A 20607-nucleotide genomic window follows, 5' to 3' on the forward strand; every position below is an offset into this window, starting at 1 on the left:
CGTCACCTGACTACTGTTGAAGATAGTTAGGTTAGGATTTAAACTATCTAGAGAAATCTGCCATGGATATGCCATCTTCATTGAGCTATAAAAAACTGAACACAATCAAATTATTTACTTCTTGAATTCAATATTTAAAATATTATTATAATATTATATGAGAGCTAGCATTTTGCTCTGGAGCGAAGGGCGCTCTATTCAGGGTAAGGGAAAATTTCTCTAGATAAATGAAAAATATCATCTTAACCCTTGTCAATACAGCAGCGCTCCAAGGCCACGCTCACAAACATTGCCTCTGTAAATCATTACATAATTTCTCCCGAACATCGACGAAAAAGAGTGCTATCAACCTGTTTCACTCGTAATAAAAAGTTCTTCCTTTGTCGGATACTACATTCATTTTCCGGAGGAAGAAATCAGAAAGGTATTGTCTTGGCAATCTTGACGGCTTGGGACTCAGTTTCGGGTTATGTCGATCGGGTCTGGTGAGGTAATAAGAAGAGGTGCTTAGCGAGCCCTAGATGGCTAGAAAGATGCTATGAACAGGAAGGTTTTGCTTAGCCCAAGAGACAGCACACCCGGACTGAAGTAATGCTAAAGTGATCCGGCCTGGGGAAAAACAAAGCGCTTTGATGGAGGGAAAACCTTTCAAAAGATTTTCATTTCTCCTAAAAAATAAATAAAATAATATAAATATAGAATATGTATTTTTACAGCCTCATGAAAAGACAGCTGCTAAACTTATTTTTTAGAAAAAAGAGAAGCAAACTGGTTTGCTTCATAGGGTGATAAAAACAGTTGTGACTCACACCGCTTTTCTGACGACAGATCTCAACCTCCTTGACAAGTTGCCCAATAATAAAAAAGAAGATTAATGAATGGAGTGAGAAGGTGTTCCATGGTAGCTGCATTCATGTCATCATAGACGACGCTGTTGTTTAGAATAATACCCCTTCCAGCCTACACGAATACTACACTTTTAAAACTTAAGAGTAACGACACACAAAGTTATTTTGATCACTTCTCGAGTGGTTTTAAATTATTTCAGTCTATTTCTTTGTATTAATCTTTACATATTGTTACGTTCCACTTTGCCGTCGGGTGCTACTACCTAGTGAGGGCTAAAGTCTCCACGGTAAGCTTGGTCAGGCGATCTGATCACGCCATGTCCTACGTCAAAATACCACAGGGTGTGGTCATTATGAGGTAGCGACTTTTTCTTTCGGCGCTCGAATCTGATCCAAGGCGATCACGTCATACTCAGTCCGGATGGACTCCATTCTTTGTTCGGATGAATGTTAGCTTTAATGTTGTATTTAATTTTATGTCTTTTATGTTTATATGTCAAGTTATATGTTATGTTACAATTCATTTCATTAACTGTCAAGACGACAATTCGTTAAACCATTATTCAACAAGCAACAAGGCGTTGTCTTCATTCATCACCTATGAACATACAGTCCAACCTCGCTTTAAAATCTACCACAATGAGTTAACGGTCTTCAGGCGAGATCGTTCATAATATATATTTTTTATTTTTAAATTAAATTAAAATGATTGGAAGAATGGGAAAAATGAACTTTTTAACAATTATTTGGTGGAACTGAAAAGCGTTCTGATTTTAGTTATGATTAATTCATGAAAAGTAGTTGTTAACATCCGAGTAAGTTTATAAATCTTCTTAAAGGGAGAAAAACGATCTTTTTCCGATACAATTTTTACAGCTACTATAAAAAAATTCATCGTTGTGTTATTTCTTCTTGAACTTCAACAAATCTCCTTTCCTCCCGCGGAACTAATGCCCCTCTGGCATTACACAACCTGACACGTTTAACGTAATTATAATCGATAACTGCTGTTAACACTGATTAGAAAAACGTTTGGTCAAAAAAGCTGTATATATCATATACTGGGTTGGACTAAAAATTTAATTAGTCATTTGATAGCCGATCCCTATTGTTTCTGTCTTTATAGACAGTGTATTTAAAGATTCTTCCATAGGATTCTTGTACCGGCCATAATTAAACATATTCAGAGATTAAAAGGTTACTTATAAAATCAGTATATTTCTACGGATTGACATTCTGATAAATAATTTATTGTAACAAGAGCAGTATAACTAATTAAGATTGCTTCTAATTAAGAAGAAAGCATGAGAAAATATTTATGAAAGGAATCCAGAAGGGTTCTTAAAGAGGTCTTTTTCTCAAGCTAACAGGTCCGTTTAACAGTCGTTCTTTGTAATACTGTCAATGGCACACCAACAACTGTTGTTCGACGAGAAGGGTTACTGGATCGGAGTAGTAATTCACGGGAAAATGTAAGGGACGATGAGAATTCTCTCACGCTTCAACAGATTACATAAATAAATACTGCTCGGACCAGCGGGAGGATAAATATGAAGCGACTATAAGCGAGTGCTGCGAGGTGTCTTCGTCGCGATTGTGAGACAGCGTTAGTAGCGTATAGTACCAATGTGTGAAGTTGTTCGTCACAAGCATTCCGGTGCGGACAGTGGGTGAATGCAGGAAGTTGTTCGGCGAGTTATTAATGAGACGATAAGTGAAGGAGACAGTATTAAATTTATTCATTTTCAGGGTAGTTTATAGTAAAACAGTAAAGGTATTTGTAGTAAATGGAATTGTTATTAATGCAATACTAGTTTGTTAAAGGTGTTAATATTAGCGGTCATTATAATGTTTTTAGTCAATTGGACTGTATTCAGGTGTTTATGATTTAATTACCTTTAAATAAATGCTGTCAAATTATTTATTGAAATTAGTATTGAAATACTATTTTTTGTGTAATTTATTATTATTATTAATAAATAGATTCTTATTTTGATTAATAAATTATTATTAATGAATCTTTATTTTTAATAATCTTTATTATTATTATTATTGATTTGTATTATTTTTATGTTCTATGTGATATATTAATAAATTGTAGTTATATAAGCATTTATATCTGTTAGTACTTCAATATTCTGGTTAAGCCGCGAACACGCGATAATATGTTCATATGTTTATTTTAATTTTTTTTTAACATATTAAATTCTTTGTGTAAAAGCTACCTATAAAACATAACACAAGTTGATCAATACCATAAATTTTATTAAACAATATAAGAAGCTCTTTCAGAAAGTTTTCGCCCGACGCGGATGGGGAAAATTACGGCCAAATGACTTTAATATTTGTCAAGTATAATCCTTTAGATGGGGTACTGCAAAGTTTTGACATTTTCTTAAAAATAGACAGAATTGAAGTTCTAACTGTTATAAAAATATCTCTCTGTTTAAAAGGATCAACCCCGACGGACATAAAAAAAAGAGTTTTTCCTCTTCGTATTCGATTGTAAAAAAGTGGTGTGCTGAATTTAAACGAGGTAGTACATCAAATCTATTCAAGATGATGAACGTTAGGAAATAAAAAAAATATATACGACCGACGAAATCATCGCAAAATCCACAAAGCCATATTAAATGATCACCGATAGAAGGTATGCGAACTTGCTGATTTTGCAAACATATCAATATTTTTATACCATATCCACTACATTTTACACGATGTTTTGGGTAAGAAAAAGCTTTTCACTCGATAGGTGCGCATTTAACAGTCGACCGAAAACACATTCAATTGAACGCTTCGACTTAAACTTTAGACTTATTAAAACGCGATTCCGCTGAGTTTCGACCTTTACAACAGTAGATGAAACACGGATTCACCATTACACGTCACAGAACAAAAAAACAGTCCAAACAGTTTGTTTGGGTAAAAGTGAGCTAAAGAAAACGAAAACTGTTTCATCTTCAGAAAAAGTCTTGGCTATGATTTTTTTTTAATTCTGTGACAGTGCTCATAAACTATCTGGAAAAAAAGCAGAACCATCACCGTGAAGTACTACTGATTCGATTGAAGGGTGCTATCCAGGCTTAACATTCACATCTGGCCACATTGTCGGACCGTGTAGGTGTTCTTTGATGCCGTTGCTTTGTTCAACCGGCGTCAGTAGTTTATTTAAGGGAAAGACTCCTACCTCACTGGTGTGGGAAGCTACCCGAGAGTTATGGGTGGCTATCAGCCAATTAAAGCTCCAAGCGCTTTATTATTGGTGGACAGGTACTTGCTGTCATTCAGCGACCTAGACGTGGCAGCGAATTGCTGTCTTGACGTGATAAATTTAATTTATTGAATGTCATATATATTTTAGTAGTTGATGGGTTGCGCCTACCCATTCTAGAATATATGATAAGTGAGCGGTGGGACACGAAGCAAGTGGTGTGTGGCACCAAGCTTAGTTCGCTTACGCAATTAGGTTAGCTCTAGGAGCTAGTTAGGACACTGGTCGATAAACTGATTCGAGGCTCAGTAGCTGTTTGTGGCACAGACATTCGGTCTTGATGCTTTAGGGCGACCGAATGGGGTGGTGGCGGGAGAAATGCCTTGCAAATCAATCCACATCTGGCCACAAAAGGAAAATCTTTCACCACGATAAAACGCCTGCATACACATCTCGGGTCGTTACTATTTAACTCCGTAAGCTATGCTTTGAAATTATTCCACAAGCGCCGTATTCGCTGGATTTGGCTCTTAGTGATGACTTCCTCTTCTTAAACATGAAAAACTGGCTCGTTGGAGGAAGATTCACTTCAAATGATGAGGCGAAATCTAAGACAGTCGCTTGTTTTAAACATTGGACAAATCGCATTAATGAGGATATTAAAATGTTGCAAAGATGTTGGTCTAAATGTATCCGATTGTAAGGTGACAACATTAAAAATTTAAAAATAAATTCTGAAAAATCTTCTGTTTTCTTTATCAAGCTGAACTTTCTGATGAGCCCTTTTAAACAATTAATATTAAAAAAAAAAATATATGTGTGCATAAGACTGCATGGCCGAAGTGTAAACTTGTATGGGATCGCAATCGTTGCGAATTAATATATATTACAAGTAGCACATAATGTTTATATTCAATAGCCACTTTAACCTTTAATCCCTAGAACCAATTTGAACGTGTGTTTTCTACAATTATCCCCTGTTTGTAGTTAAATTTTCACGCTGAAAGAGTGGATTTACTGCAAAATTCGTAGTCTCGGGTTTGAGATGCTCCCAAAATTACAACAAAGAAATTAGCTACTGAACCCCCACGTCTCTTTTCACGGGTTTATTCGAATGCATTAAAGAAAGGCTACTTTCAATGATGAATGTTTGTTCACTGTTGAAACAGTTGATTTACTAAAAACTTCATACTAAAACATAGGTTTTAACTGCAAACAGCATGATTAATTTTAACTTTATGATGACGATGTAGGCCATTATTACTTTCAGCGATATGTGTGTATATTATTGGTCATTATTTACTCGTAATATATGCAATGATCATTTATGATTCAAACTTCAAAATTATTGTTGGTTTTTATAATCTAACAGCTACTCAGTTAACGCTGTAAATTTATAATGATGTTCTGCATCAATCAATCATTACTTTCAGAGAAAGCAGGTGTTGTGGATTTTTAATTTTTTATAGTTATGATAGCTAATTACTGACAGTTGATGTTATTTTATTTATATTTTACATAAGAAACGGGATTTCTCAGACATATCTTTCGTTAAATAAAAAAAGGTCGTATCTCGAAAACGATTCGTCCTAGCCGGAACGATACGTCCTAGTCCCATACGTCTGGCGGCCACCGTTCTCGAGATAAGCGCGAGCAAAATTCGCCCCCACAGAATTGCAGGACCAAAATATTTCATATAAAGTAATATTTTAACAATAAAAAGTAATCTTTACAGACAATATTTTTAAGGTTAATGATTTTTTAATGCATATAAATTAGTTGTTGAAAATATTATAATATGTTACACTTACACTGAATTTAAACAATTATTTTTTTTAATTATTATGAGTGATAGAGAGGGAGAATTATTGTGAATCACCGGCAATTTTTTCTCCCACCTTCCATCCTCTACTACTACATATTATACCTATACACTCATATATGCGTATATATATTTTCGATCTATGCCTTTTTCTCTTTCATATATATGTAAGATTAGAGTCTTGCGTTACGTTACAGATTTTGATTACGATTCAGCGATTTTTTCCCTATGTTCCCGTATAATTCGTATGTACAAAAAATTCTGACACAACGGACCTAAAGAAGTTTTCACTTCAAAAAAACCGTCATATGTTGTCGTCTGTTTAACCATTAACCTATCAATGCATTTTACTTTTTGAAAATGTACCTTCGATAAAAAAACAAGCACGATATTAACATCTACAACTTTTACGATTACTCTAAACCTTTTTTATGTTCATCAATCATGTTGAATTATACAAGAATAAACAAATTTCTGAATAACTATGAATATATGTTTATATTAATAAGTTATTATGGCCTATAAGGTAAAGAAGAGATTTTATTTTCATAATATATGGTCAAAAAAGCATTAAAAGTTTAATGTTCCACACAAGTATATACAACCTCCTCTATAAATCATGAGACCTTGCCGTTGGTGAGGGGGCTTGAGTGCTTAGGGATACAGAGTAGCTGGACCGAAGGTGCAACCATATCGGAGAGGTATCTGTTGAGAGCCAGACTAAGGAATGATTCCTGAAAGAGGGCAGCAGCTCTTTCAGTAGTTGTTAGGGGCGTGAGTCAGAATGACTTAAACGGCCATATCAACATCACTCAGTCCTCTGAGTACTGCGCAGCTGAAAGAAATGGAAAACTACAGCTGCTTTTTTTCCAAGAAAATGTAGCTCTCTGCATTTTCAAATAGCAATGATGGAGGCGCCTTCCTTGGTAAAATATTCCGGAGGTAAACTAGTCCCCCGTTCGGATCTCCGGGTGGGGACTACTAAGGAAGGGGTCACCAGAAAATTAAAAAATAACATTCTACGAGTCGGAGCGTGGAATGTTAAAAGTTTAAAAAAGGTTGGTAGGCTAGAAAATTTAAAAAGGGAAATGGATAGGATAAATGTGGATGTAGTAGGAATTAGTGAGGTTCGGTGGGAAGAGGAAGGCGACTTTTGGTCAGATGATTATAGAATAATTAACTCAGCTTCAAATAATGGGCAGGCAGGAGTAGGTTTCATAATGAACAAGAAGATAGGGAAGAGAGTAGAGTATTTCAAAACGCATAGCGATAGAATCATTGTAATAAGGATAAAATCAAAACCTAAACCGACAACGATTGTTAACGTCTATATGCCTACAAGCGCCCATGATGATGATGAGGTAGAGTGTGTATACGAAGAGATAGATGAAGCAATTAAACACGTAAAAGGAGATGAAAATTTAATAATAGTTGGGGATTGGAGTGCAAGGATTGGAAAAGGCAAGGAAGGAAATATAGTGGGTGAATACGGGCTGGGCAAAAGGAATGAAAGAGGGGACCGACTTATAGAGTTTTGCACGAAGTATAATTTAGTAATTGCCAACACCCAATTTAAAAATCATAATAGAAGAATATACACTTGGAAAAAGCCAGGCGATACTGCAAGGTATCAGATAGATTATATCATGGTTAAGCAAAGATTTAGAAATCAACTCGTTGACGGCAAAACTTACCCTGGAGCAGACATTGATAGCGATCATAATTTGGTGATAATGAAATGTAGATTGGGGTTTAAAAACCTGAAGAAAAGGTGTCAGATGAATCGGTGGAATTTAGAGAAGCTTGAGGAAGAGGAGGTAAAGAAGATTATTGAGGAGGACATCGCAAGAGGTCTGAGTAAAAAAGATAAGGTAGAAAATGTAGAAGAAGAATGGGAGAATGTTAAAAAGGAAATTCTTAAATCAGCAGAAGCAAACTTAGGCGGAATAAAGAGAACTGGTAGAAAACCTTGGGTTTCAGACGATATATTGCAGTTGATGGTTGAACGTAGAAAATATAAGAATGCTAGTGATGAAGAAAGTAAAAGGAACTATCGGCAATTAAGAAATGCTATAAACAGGAAGTGCAAACTGGCGAAAGAAGAGTGGATTAAAGAAAAGTGTTCAGAAGTGGAAAGAGAAATGAACATTGGTAAAATAGATGGAGCATACAGGAAAATTTTGTGGTACATAAATTAAAATCTAATAATGTGTTAAACAAAGATGGTACACCAATATATAATACGAAAGGTAAAATCGATAGATGGGTGGAATATATTGAAGAGTTATACAGAGGAAATGAATTAGAAAATGGTGTTATAGAGGAAGTTGAGGAGGATGAAATGGGAGAAACAATACTGAGATCTGAATTTAAGAGAGCATTAAAAGATTTAAATGGCAGAAAGGCTCCTGGAATAGAAGGAATACCTGTAGAATTACTGCGCAGTGCAGGTGAGGAAGCGATTGATAGATTATACAAACTGGTGTGTAATATTTATGAAAAAGGGGAATTTCCGACAGACTTCAAAAAAAGTGTTATAGTCATGATACCAAAGAAAGCAGGGGCAGATAAATGTGAAAAATACAGAACAATTAGTTTAACTAGAAGCAATTTTAGGCCTCAGATTAATAGTAGAAGGAAGATTAAAGAAAAACAAACCAACATATTTGGAGTTTATAGACCTAGAAAAGGCATTCGATAACGTAGACTGGAATAAAATGTTCAGCATTTAAAAAAAATTAGGGTTCAAATACAGAGATAGACGAACAATTTCTAACATGTACAGGAACCAAACAGCAACAGTAATAATTGAAGAACATAAGAAAGAAGCCGTAATAAGAAAGGGAGTCCGACAAGGATGTTCCCTATCTCCGTTACTTTTTAATCTTTACATGGAACTAGCAGTTAATGATGTTAAAGAACAATTTAGATTCGGAGTAACAGTACAAGGTGAAAAGATAAAGATGCTACGATTTGCTGATGATATAGTAATTCTAGCCGAAAGTAAAAAGGATTTAGAAGAAACAATGAACGGCATAGATGAAGTCCTACGCAAGAATTATCGCACGAAAATAAACAAGAACAAAACAAAAGTAATGAAATGTAGTAGAAATAACAAAGATGGACCACTGAATGTGAAAATAGGAGGAGAAAAGATTATGGAGGTAGAAGAATTTTGTTATTTGGGAAGTAGAATTACTAAAGATGGACAAAGCAGGAGCGATATAAAATGCCGAATAGCACAAGCGAAATGAGCCTTCAGTAAGAAATATAATTTGTTTACATCAAAAATTAATTTAAATGTCAGGAAAAGATTTTTGAAAGTATATGTTTGGAGTGTCGCTTTATATGGAAGTGAAACTTGGACAATCGGAGTATCTGAGAAGAAAAAATTAGAAGCTTTTGAAATGCGGTGCTATAGGAGAATGTTAAAAATCAGATGGGTGGATAAAGTGACAAATGAAGAGGTATTGCGGCAAATAGATGAAGAAAGAAGCATTTGGAAAAATATAGTTAAAAGAAGAGACAGACTTATAGGCCACATACTAAGGCATCCTGGAATAGTCGCTTTAATATTAGTAGGACAGGTAGAAGGAAAAAATTGTGTAGGCAGGCCACGTTTGGAATATGTAAAACAAATTGTTAGGGATGTAGGATGTAGAGGGTATACTGAAATGAAACGACTAGCACTAGAAAGGGAATCTTGGAGAGCTGCATCAAACCAGTCAAATGACTGAAGACAAAAAAAAAAAAAAATATACTACTTGAAGATTTCATGAAGGGTTCTATGGGTGTGAAGTAACTTCTATTACAGATAAAAACAGACAAATGCCTCTTACAGATCTGAAATCATCATGTGGGTAAAGGTCATGCGCTCTTTCCCCTTCCGCTGCTAAAGGTTTCTCCTCACTCCCTCTACCACGGTAATAAATTGTACAATACTATTTGTTGCTTTTCTCTTTACAGACCAACGTTTGTCAGCTTATTTTACGTATTTTTTAACAAAATATTTATTACATTACTCTGGTGCGCATAAATTACTATCCCACATCTGAAACTTCTTATTTTATATAAAACATTTTCCTAATTTTCCCATACGTTAAAAAACTTGCATTTCTTACGGCTAAATTTAAATAAGGATTTTAAAACTGAAAAATTCGTAAAACTTTACATGAAATCTAAATAAATTATAATCTGAAAAGTCAATATCACCTGAAATAAATTGTTAAGTCTTCATCAGCTGATAAATCTGTCGTATTTTCATTACTGTCATCTTCTTGTAAGTTCAATACAATGCATTGTAAGTGATCGTCCCAGAATCCTTCTTTATGAAGATCTTCTACTTGAGGGATTTCTGCGTTACTAACACATTTTCTCGTCATTTTTGTTACGCGGTTTATGGCATTTCCCAATAACTGTTTTACGTCATTTATTTGAAATGTAATGTTTCTGGTTGCCACCTCACCTTTTATCTGCTCCCAAATTAGTTCTATTGGGTTATACCGGCAGTGATTTAGCGGTAGTTAACTATTTCATATACCATTTGCAATGTTGTCAAGTTCATACGGTCTGTATTTTTCTCTGTGTTCATTAATAGACAGTAATTTGGAAATTGTATGCGAAGGATTGTGTAGTATTTTCTTCTCTTCTGACCATAAAACAGTTTCCGCCTTTTTTTTGTTTTGGTCACCGACACTTTTTCTTAAGCGCAAAATAATAATTGGCGTTATCCATCATGATAACACCGCCTTCTTCCAAAGATCACAACAAATTTCCGAACCATTTTTGCAATACATCACTGTTCATTTCTTGATGGAAGTCCCCCGTATGCTTCGACCGATAAACAATAACACAGTCTTTTATAAAATAATGTTCATAGCAGCCAGCGTGGTTTATAATTAAACGGGATCTTTTCCCAACCGAGATCTTAAGGCCGCTACTGGTCTACTGTTGAATTCTGCCAGGTGTACTTCCTGGAATGATTATGGTTTACCCAAGTTTTATCTAGGTAAATTATATTGAGTCGAGAATTATTGTTTGTCTAATTTCGTGCATTTTCCTTAAAAAGTTTACCCGAGCAAGAACAATGTTAAGACTTCTCCATAAAAAAATTCCTCCCGTCACTACACTTATGAAAACGGAACCTTAATAGTCTTAAAATTTTCCACATGGAATACACATTTCCGGGAAACTATTTTTTCAAAATGTCTCTAATTTTACACGATAACGGATACTCTCTTCTATCTTGACTGGAACGACTAACTATATTAAAATCGTCCAGATCGGTTACTCAGTTTGTATGAGGAATTTTTTCCAAGGCGATTCAAAAGAATGTTCGCATAATTTGCCTTTGGCTGATGCATTTTCATTAATATCACGACAAACATTCTGTACAGTACGCACTGATACAGCACACATGGTTGCGATCACTTCCTGCGTTGCATTAAAAACTTCTTTAATAATAGCATTAGGTTTGTTATGCACAAGTTCTTTTTAATAATTATACACCCGATAAATCATTTTTCTGGATTGTTTCCGAAGATGTTTACTTTCATTTTAACCTACACAATTAAAGATCTGCTAGAGACTGCACGTCCGATTGATATAAAACTGTAATCTAAGCTGGTCGAAATTTTATTAATAAATAATAATAATTAATAAAATAAAAGTTGCGTGTGCGGTGACAAACATGATGTAGCAACGTCTTGAAATAGTAAACACTATTTAAAATAACAATTAAGCTGGATAATATAAATGATAATTATGCTGTTTTTTTTTTTAACAAAATACTCAATAATGAAACAAAAAGAATGAAGTAGTTCGATCGTGAAATCTATGTGAAAACACTTATAATTTTTTAGAATGATAATCTTATCGGGTACATAAAATAACTTAAGTTGGGTTATTAAAACTTTTGATTTCAATTTTTGTAATTTAATTAACTACTGAAAATACTATATTAGTGTTCGGGCTATTAGATTTCTGATGCGTAGTTAATGATGGATATGGTGATATACTAGCCGTACTCGCTCCGCGCTGCAGCAGAATACGACTGGTGGGGATGCAAGATGAGGGAGTCGCGTGATACTCACCGTAAGATGGTTTCAAATCTATTATCGTAAAGTCATATTTAATAAACTAGTTAATGTTTATTCAACAAAGTTGAACATCAGATGATGTTTCACTGCACTCTGTTGACATGTACATGTATTACTAGCAACTGACCATAAAAAAAATCAAAATTTCATAACTATTATGATAAATTAATTTAAAAATTTAGTGTAACAAAATAAAGAAATTTTTTAATAACTTTATGAAAGATTGCTGGCATAAGCCAGTAACATGGGAAAAATCTGCAAACCAGTGTAGAAATAAACACTATATTAAAATGTAATAAATACTTCCAAGTTAATGAAGAATTTTTCAGAAATTTTGGTTGAGACAAATTATATACAAAAGATTTGTAGGTTTTGTAGGGAGTAAATTTAGGGCTTACAGTGATAGCTCAAATTTACTGTTTTTTTTCGTAAACTTACTGTATAAAATAAGGTTTTTAAATATTAATCACTTAATTATGCAGTATTTAGAATACAATTAATAGAAAAGATAAAAATGTTTAGTGAAAAATTTTGCTTTGATTTGACCCTCTTAATTAAATTATGTTTTTACCGTAAATTATGAAGTATTAAAAGTATAACTGAGAAAAATATCAAAATTTTTAGTAAAAAAATTGGGGTCCCAGTTGACCCCTCTTGATGATCAAATGACATTTTTATCATCAAAATTATACTGTATTTATTGTATAATTACTAAATAATTTTTTTTTGTAAAATAATTTGAATCTTACTGTTTGACTTCTTTACCAATATACGAGATTATACAAAATTAATTTTTTTTTTAATTCTTAAACTGGGTTCTATGGAATTTTCTGTTTAAAAAGTTCTCACATGTTATCTACAATAATACTTGATGAAAAGGGATTTTCAATTTGGAAAATTAAAGTTTAAAATAAACTTAAAAGAAAGGTATTTTAAGTACAGATCCCATTCAGTTCCATTGTTTTTGGGGCTTAAAGGCTTGAAAAAAGGATTACAATGAAAACTAGAATCGGACAGGAATAAAAAATAATAAAACAACAGAATAAACTCTTGAACGAGTAAAATTCACAGTCTTAATGAAGGAATATAGAACAATATTTGAAGAAATGAAACTGTTAAACAAAAAAAAGTTAAGATAGACAGTAACTAACAAACTAGTATAAGAAAATAAGGAAACACGAGAATGAAGGCATTTAGTAAAAACAGGATTGAATTTTACTTACATGCTGTGTAAACACCACTGGTCAGGAGGACGTAGATCACGTTTGCTTACTTCACTTCCTCCTTGACCAGTACATTCCCCAGAGCTTGCGTTCTAGCCCATTATGATGGCTTATCACATAACTAACGAATGTATAGGCCCGAAAGACAAGTGCATAAAACCTAAAAACTATTTATATCATATTTCATCTAATATGTGGTGTAAACACCGCGTAACGCATGTACTGCAGGTTTAAACTGAGGTAACCCCCTCCAACAACAAAACTTAAGGAAAATATTATGTATAAAGGGCATTTGCAAATAGAAAATACTTTGCCAAATAATAAAGAGTTGAAGAGTAAACAAAAAGTTTCACAGAAACTTACGACAAATGTAATGCAGAAACAACATGAAAATTTTTCAAACTTTTTACTTCTTAAAAATTTTTATTCAAAATTAAACAATACAAAGTGAAAAATGGAAGGCTAGTGTTCTTTATAAAACAAATCAAATACACTAAGTACTTATCTCAAAAAAAAAAACACAAACACTCTACTTTACAAATTCTATAGAATGTAATGTGAGACATGAAAAATTGGAAGTAGCATTAAAAAAAACAGGCCCCAAATGACAAAAGAAATCCACTTCTTTTATGAACCCAAAAAAATAAACATTCCAAATAATGGAATATTACTGTATCTGAAGTCCTAGGTTACCTCATAAGGTAGTAGGGCTGGATATCATATATAGTTAAAATTATAACAGTTGTTAAAAGTAACAGTGCTGAATAGACCATATAGATTACTACATAGAATTTATGAGATTGGAGAAGTTTCCACAGATTTTGGTAAAAGTGTAATTGCTTCTTTCTTAAAGAAAGCAAGAACAGATTACTGTGAGAGCTTCACCAACAGTTAAATATCTCATGCATTTAAAGAACTCATAGGATAGCTTAGATGAATGGAATATGTACAATCTGGCTTTTGAAAAACATGGAAAAAAGAGAGGCTATTCTTGCCTTATAAAATCTTTAATAAGTTAAGAAGGATAAAGAGACCTAGATGACATTTGCACATCTGCTTCAGAAAAAGATGCAAGAAAAAATATAGTCAGTCCCTATTGCTTTTCAACTTCTGTACAGAAAAAGCAATGTAGTAACTGAAGTAAAATATTTGGAATGAAGTAATTATTTTGGAGAAAAATAAAAATGTTGAGTTTCCCTAATGAGTTTGTTATTTTGGCAGAAACAAAAAATGAATTGGAAGACATTCTGAATGGGTCATCATAACTAGGTAGTAAAATTGCAAAGGATGAACAAGGTTAGGTAGTAATTAAAACAACTGGCACAATCAAGGAGATTTTTGAAAAAAAAAATAAGTCTGTTAATATTAAATATTGATCTAAGAATTAGAAAGAAATTCTTGAAAATGTTTGCGCAAAGCTTAATATACTTTATGACAGTGAAAAATAGGCAGATTATTAAAACAGAAAGAAAATCTTCATTTCAGATTTTTCACTAGTTTGAAAACATTCTGATTTTGTATTTTAAAGGCCTCCATTCATTTTGTTCACGTTTTCCTTCCTTATAATGCTACAGTTCATACAAATATTTTTTGGAACACCCTTCTGTTTTTGGATACATATCTAATATTAGCAGAATCTTTTCTGTATAAAAGTCTTCTTGGGTATGAGTCTGCTTCTGATCTCAAGTTTTCTTTATCTATCCATCCTTTGTAACTTCACTCTTAAATAATAATATTTTGCAACTTCTTTATTAACAGAGTCTTGTCTTACATATTTAATTCCTCAATAATCTTCTTTTGGTCACATTTCATTATTCTTCTTTACTCCAGTTACTTTGATGAAATAAATAGAAAAGTAATTACAATTATATTTTCAAAGTTAATGCTTGTTTCTTTTTTTTAAAAATAATATGATGGCATCCTTGTTAGCAAAGTGATATCCTAACGATCCCCAGGTGAAAAATGCTAAAGAAGTTATTATGAATTATAACATAACATTAAAACAAAATATTTTTAGTTTATCTTTATTGATGCAAGCAAAACAAAGCTTAATGTTTCTGAATATCAACAACCATGTTGTCTCAGCTCTCAGAAATCTATAACATAAGGATATAGTTATAAGGAAATCTATAGTTACCTTTAAGGATATATTATATATCTATCTGTGTACTACTATAAAGTATGATACTGTAATCTTATAAAAATAGTAATTCGGCTCAGAAACTAAAAGGTACGAGGGAATTAATAAAGAATAAATGAAAAATTCTATAACAATTTTTAAAGAAATACACTCAAAATAATTTTTAAAACCAATTATTTATAAATTCATCACTTTTACAGACTAACTGATCAACACAAGAACATTTAATGAATGTTACTGCTATCTTTTTAAAGACAAACCATACCAAATTTATTAAATTCTAAAAACTCATGCAATACACTCAGTAATTTTTTTGTGATCTGGAGCGACTGGCTTCTTGCTAAAATGCTTAATACATATAATGTAGTTCTAATTTATAACAAAATAATTATAATATTAAAAGGAAATTAACACTACATTATAATATATATAATATGTATGTGTGTAATTTTACATAAGCTGTCGATTTTACAACACATTTATCAAAAAGGAAAAAAGTCTGTTTTATATTAGTGTTGTTAAGATAATAATTACTATTACCTTTTCTGGTAACATCACTATGGTTTTTATGTTTAGTACTGCTTCTACTACCACTTGTTGATAGTTTTTCACTTATGTGTACAATAAGTGTTGATAATGAAGTGGTTCCGAAACTCGTAAGCAAGTGATAAAAGAATGAAGCTAAGCAGATCTAAATGCAGAAAACTGTTTTATATGATGTAAACAATGAATATGTTGAGTTTAGTAATTTATTAAAATAATTTATGATATCTAATAATAGTAATAGTATTAGGTCTCTTAAATAAGAAAATCACTTCTACGCTAACAATGTAAAGTTCTGTTACATCTTACCGAGTTAACTGGAAATTGCAGGGTCTGCACCCTGCAGTTTTAATAACTGACATCTTGTTTAATAAAGCCATTCTCATAAATGACTTAAGTTACTGGTACTGGTGACATTCTTTGGTGGCTATGACCACAGAAATAAATGCCATTTAAATTTTATTCATAGCGTCAACCTAACCTAACATTTTTCTTTCTTCACATTATATATAACCTTACAGTAATGGAATAATGTATACATGCAGCAGTAATATTATCTGATGACAATAAAATAATTTTACATTTGCTTAAATATAACAAGCATTGAACTAAAATGATCAGTTTGAGAAAAATTTTTCTATTTGCATCTATATTTTAACTATAATTTTAATGTTAACAAATTATAAAATAAAAATAAAATGTTTTTCCAAAAAAATAAATAAGAAAAATACTTACATATAATAAAAAGTATAGTACTCCAAAGAAATTTAGCAAAGGCCCATAACATTTTAAATTCAAGTTAAAAACATTTCTACTAGTAACATATTACTACAAAAAATTATGACATGATTTTTTTACGGTGTTGTATTAATTGGTTATATATTAAAAAAAATATAACTAAAAAAAAAAATAATAGATTGATGGTTTCAGAAGATGGACTTTTAACCAAATAATTACAAAAACTACTACACAAAAGAATATATGTTATTGTTTATTTAAAACATTAAACTACTTTAATCAATTATTCTAATTTTACATCACCTTTATTTCTTTTTCTTATTCTTCTTCTGTTCAAATATATTTATTAAATAGTTTTCATTAATTTTTTTGTTTTATATAACAAAAAATCTGATGTGGGTACCACATGACTTCCTTCTACGCCTATTAAATTACAATACACTTTTTTTTTAAATGAAAAGAACATAAAATTTTATTTCATTAATAACTTCTGATATTTTTTCATATATATTTTTTTTATTGTTATTATTGAATTATTATTTATCATAACATTTTTTTTACAATCAGAGGTTAATAATTATTAATAAATCAATACATTTAAATAAAAAAAAAAAAGAAGAAAAAAGGAGATGGAAGTCTGATTTGAACCGATGTGCTTTCCTCTTGTGAGATTCAAATATTTCATTAATTAAGAGTTTATTTGGCTATAACTCTGAACCAATGAAAATAAGTATCACTTATGATATATTGTTGAAAAGCTTTCAATGAGGGCTTATTACTGCAGTTAAGGAAAATTCCAAATACAATTTTTTTTTTGGATACTTTTGGTTCAGTTGATTGCAATCAAAAGGGGAGGTAGGGGAGGTAAATACAAAATTTCAACATCCTACGGCTAATCATTTTTGAGTTATGCAAGAAACATACGTATATATGGCATGCCAAAACTAGTAAAATGGATATTTCTGTTGAAATCTGGAAACCAATATTTTTCACGATCACAATACTTCCTATTCATACAAGGAAGTGAAAATAGAAAAATTCTACAATTATTTCTAGATCTAAATGTACTACATTTAAAATGTATATAATATAGCAATTTAAAACTTATCATACAAATATTTTATAAAATAACATAACATTACCATGATAGTTTAAGGCCGACTAATGGCAGATATATTTTACATGTAATAGTTCTTTAATCCTTAGACACTATACTGTTTATTATGTTAAAATTAAAAACAAATCCTGATCTGGCGACCGATGGAAGTAAATAGTTACAATGGATGCAGTTTCCTTTTTTTTTGTCTTATCATTTGACTAGTTTGATGCAGCTCGTCAAGATTCCCTATCTAGTGCCAGTCATTTCATTTTGGTATACCCCTACACTGTACATCCCTAACAATTTGTTTTACATATTCCAAACGTAGCCTGACTGCACAATTTTTTCTATCTACCTGTCCCTCCAATATCAAAGCGACTGTTCCAGCATGCCCTAATATGTGGTCTATAAGTCTGTCTCTTCTTTTAGTTATGTATTTCCAAATGCTTCTTTCTTCATCAATTTGCTGCAATACCTTTTCATTTGTCACTTTATCCACCCACCTGATTTTTAACATTCTCCTATAGCATCACATTTCCAAAACCTCTAATTTTTTCTCTCAGGTACTCCGATCGTCCAAGTTTCACTTGGACGATCGGAATTTCACAATGTTCAATTCATTTTTGATGTAAGCAAATTACATTTCTGACTGAAAGCTCCTTTTCCCTGTGTTATTTGGGATTTTATATCTCTCCTGCTTCCTCAATCTTTAATAATCCTACTTCCCAAATAACAGAATTCTTCTACTTCCATGTCTTTTCTTGTCCTATTTTTATATTCAGTGGTCCATCTACATTATTTTTACCACATTTTGTTCTTGTTTATTTTCATGCGGTAGTTCTTGGGAAGAACTTCACATATGCCACTCATTGCTTCTTCTAAATCTTTTTTACTCTCGGCTAGAATTACTATATCATCATTACTGCAAGTTCTATGTAAAGATTAAAAAGTTACAGGGATAGGGAACATCCTTGTCAGACTCCCTTTTTTATTATGGCTTCTTTATGTTCTTTATTACTGTTGCAGTCTGGTTCGTGTAAATGTTAGTAATTGTTGTTCTATCTCTATATTTGAACCCTAAACTTTTTAAAATGCTGAAAATTTTTTTCCAATCTTCGTTATCAAATGTCTTTTCTAAGTCTACAAATGCCATATATATTGGTTTATTTTTTTTTAATATCCCTTCTACTATTAATATGAGTGTTAAAATTGCTTCCCTTGTCCCTATGCTTTTCCTGAAACCAAATTGGTTTTCACCCAACACTTCTTCTGTACAGAATTCTAGTTAAGATTTTTGATGCATGGGTAGTTAAATTCCTACCCTAATGGGTAGTTAAATTCTGTAAGCTAATTGTTCTGTATTCTTCACATTTTTCTTCTCCTGCTTTTTTTGGTATCATGACAATAAATTCTTTTTGAAATCTGACGAACTTCCCCTTTTTTGTAAATATTACACACAGTTTGTATAATCTATCTATCACTTCCTCACCTGCGCTGAGCAGTAAATCTACAGGTATCCTGTCAATTCCAGGAGCCTTTCTGCCATTCAAATCCTTTAATGCTATATTAAATTCAGATCACAGTATCTACCTTTATAACACCAGTTTTTAACTAATTTCCTCCTCATAACTTCTCAATATATTCCAACCAACCATTCAAACTTTTCTTTTGTATTATAAATTGGCTTACCATCTTTAACATATAACTAGATTTTAACTTATGTACCACAAAATTCTCCTTAACTTTCTTGTATGCTCAGTCTATTTGCAAAATAGACTGTGCAAAATTCAGTAAATCGGTCCCCTCTTTCATTCCTTTTGCCCAGCCCATATTCACCCACAATATTTCCTTTTCCAATACTTGCATTCCAATCTTCAACAATTATTAAATTTCTATCCCCTTTTATGTGTTTAATCAATTTGTTTGTATACACATTCTACATCATCATCATCGTTAAAAATCGTCAATTACGTTTTGATTTTATCCTGATTACAATGGTTCTATTGCTAAGCTTTTTGAAATACTATAAATAGTTTTCACTGTTTTTAGCTGCAGAGTACTCACAAGATTGAGTGATGTTGATATGGCCATTGAAGTCCTCCTGACCTACACCCTAAACAACTACTGAAAGAACTGCTGCCCTCTTTCAGGAATCATTCCTCAGTCTGGCTCTCAACATGTACCTCTCCAATATGGTTGCACCTTCAGACCAGCTACTCTGTATCACTGAGCACTCAAGCCTCCTTACCACCGGCAAGGTCTTATGATTCATAGAGGGAGTTTCCTATGAGCCCCCAAATCAAGAGAACTGCACTTATATATCTGGAATCTTTCAAAATGTCATACAATTCAGTCAATTAACAGATCGACAATCATATATCATTAAAATTTCAAGCAAACAACAGTAGAAATCTTAGACTGCTTAAGAGAGTGGCTTAATAATTAATAGCTCATAAAATAATATCTCGCAAAAGGAAGATCCTAAAAATGGAAACATCACTGAATATCAGCAGAATTTTATTTTCGTAAATACTATTTTGTTAATATGGTTTTTTTTTATTTATACCTGTTTTTTATTTTATAAATTTCATGGTCAGATGGAAAAATTGTCATATATGTAATTTTAGTTACTTATTTAAATAAACTAAATACATAAGCGTTTTGTCTTAATCATATATGTTTTACACAACTTTATTGCCATTTATGTAAATAAAATTAAGTCTTCTAGTACTTAGTTAATTAATTGTCAATGAAATATATATATATATATATATAAACAAAATTGAATTTTTGTTGACTTAAAATTTTTCATAATGTTCAACATATAATACATCCATCCTTTTATTCTATTTCTGTGATTAAACAAATGTTTCCTTTGTTAACCA

The 20607-nt window shown here is 32.0% G+C and overlaps 1 protein-coding gene across 1 annotated transcript in view; it reads right to left on the reverse strand.

Annotated features, from left to right (window-relative positions):
• The window catches only part of LOC142327352 (uncharacterized), an 80031-nt gene that overhangs the window by 28684 nt on the left and 30740 nt on the right, over window positions 1–20607 (reverse strand). Inside the window, exon 4 of the mRNA XM_075370322.1 lies at window positions 7–95. Within this exon, the coding sequence (XP_075226437.1) occupies window positions 7–95 (89 nt within the window). The remainder of the gene's footprint in view (window positions 1–6; window positions 96–20607) is intronic.

Source organism: Lycorma delicatula, chromosome 7, assembly GCF_047948215.1.
Source record: "Lycorma delicatula isolate Av1 chromosome 7, ASM4794821v1, whole genome shotgun sequence".
NCBI lineage: Eukaryota > Metazoa > Arthropoda > Insecta > Hemiptera > Fulgoridae > Lycorma > Lycorma delicatula.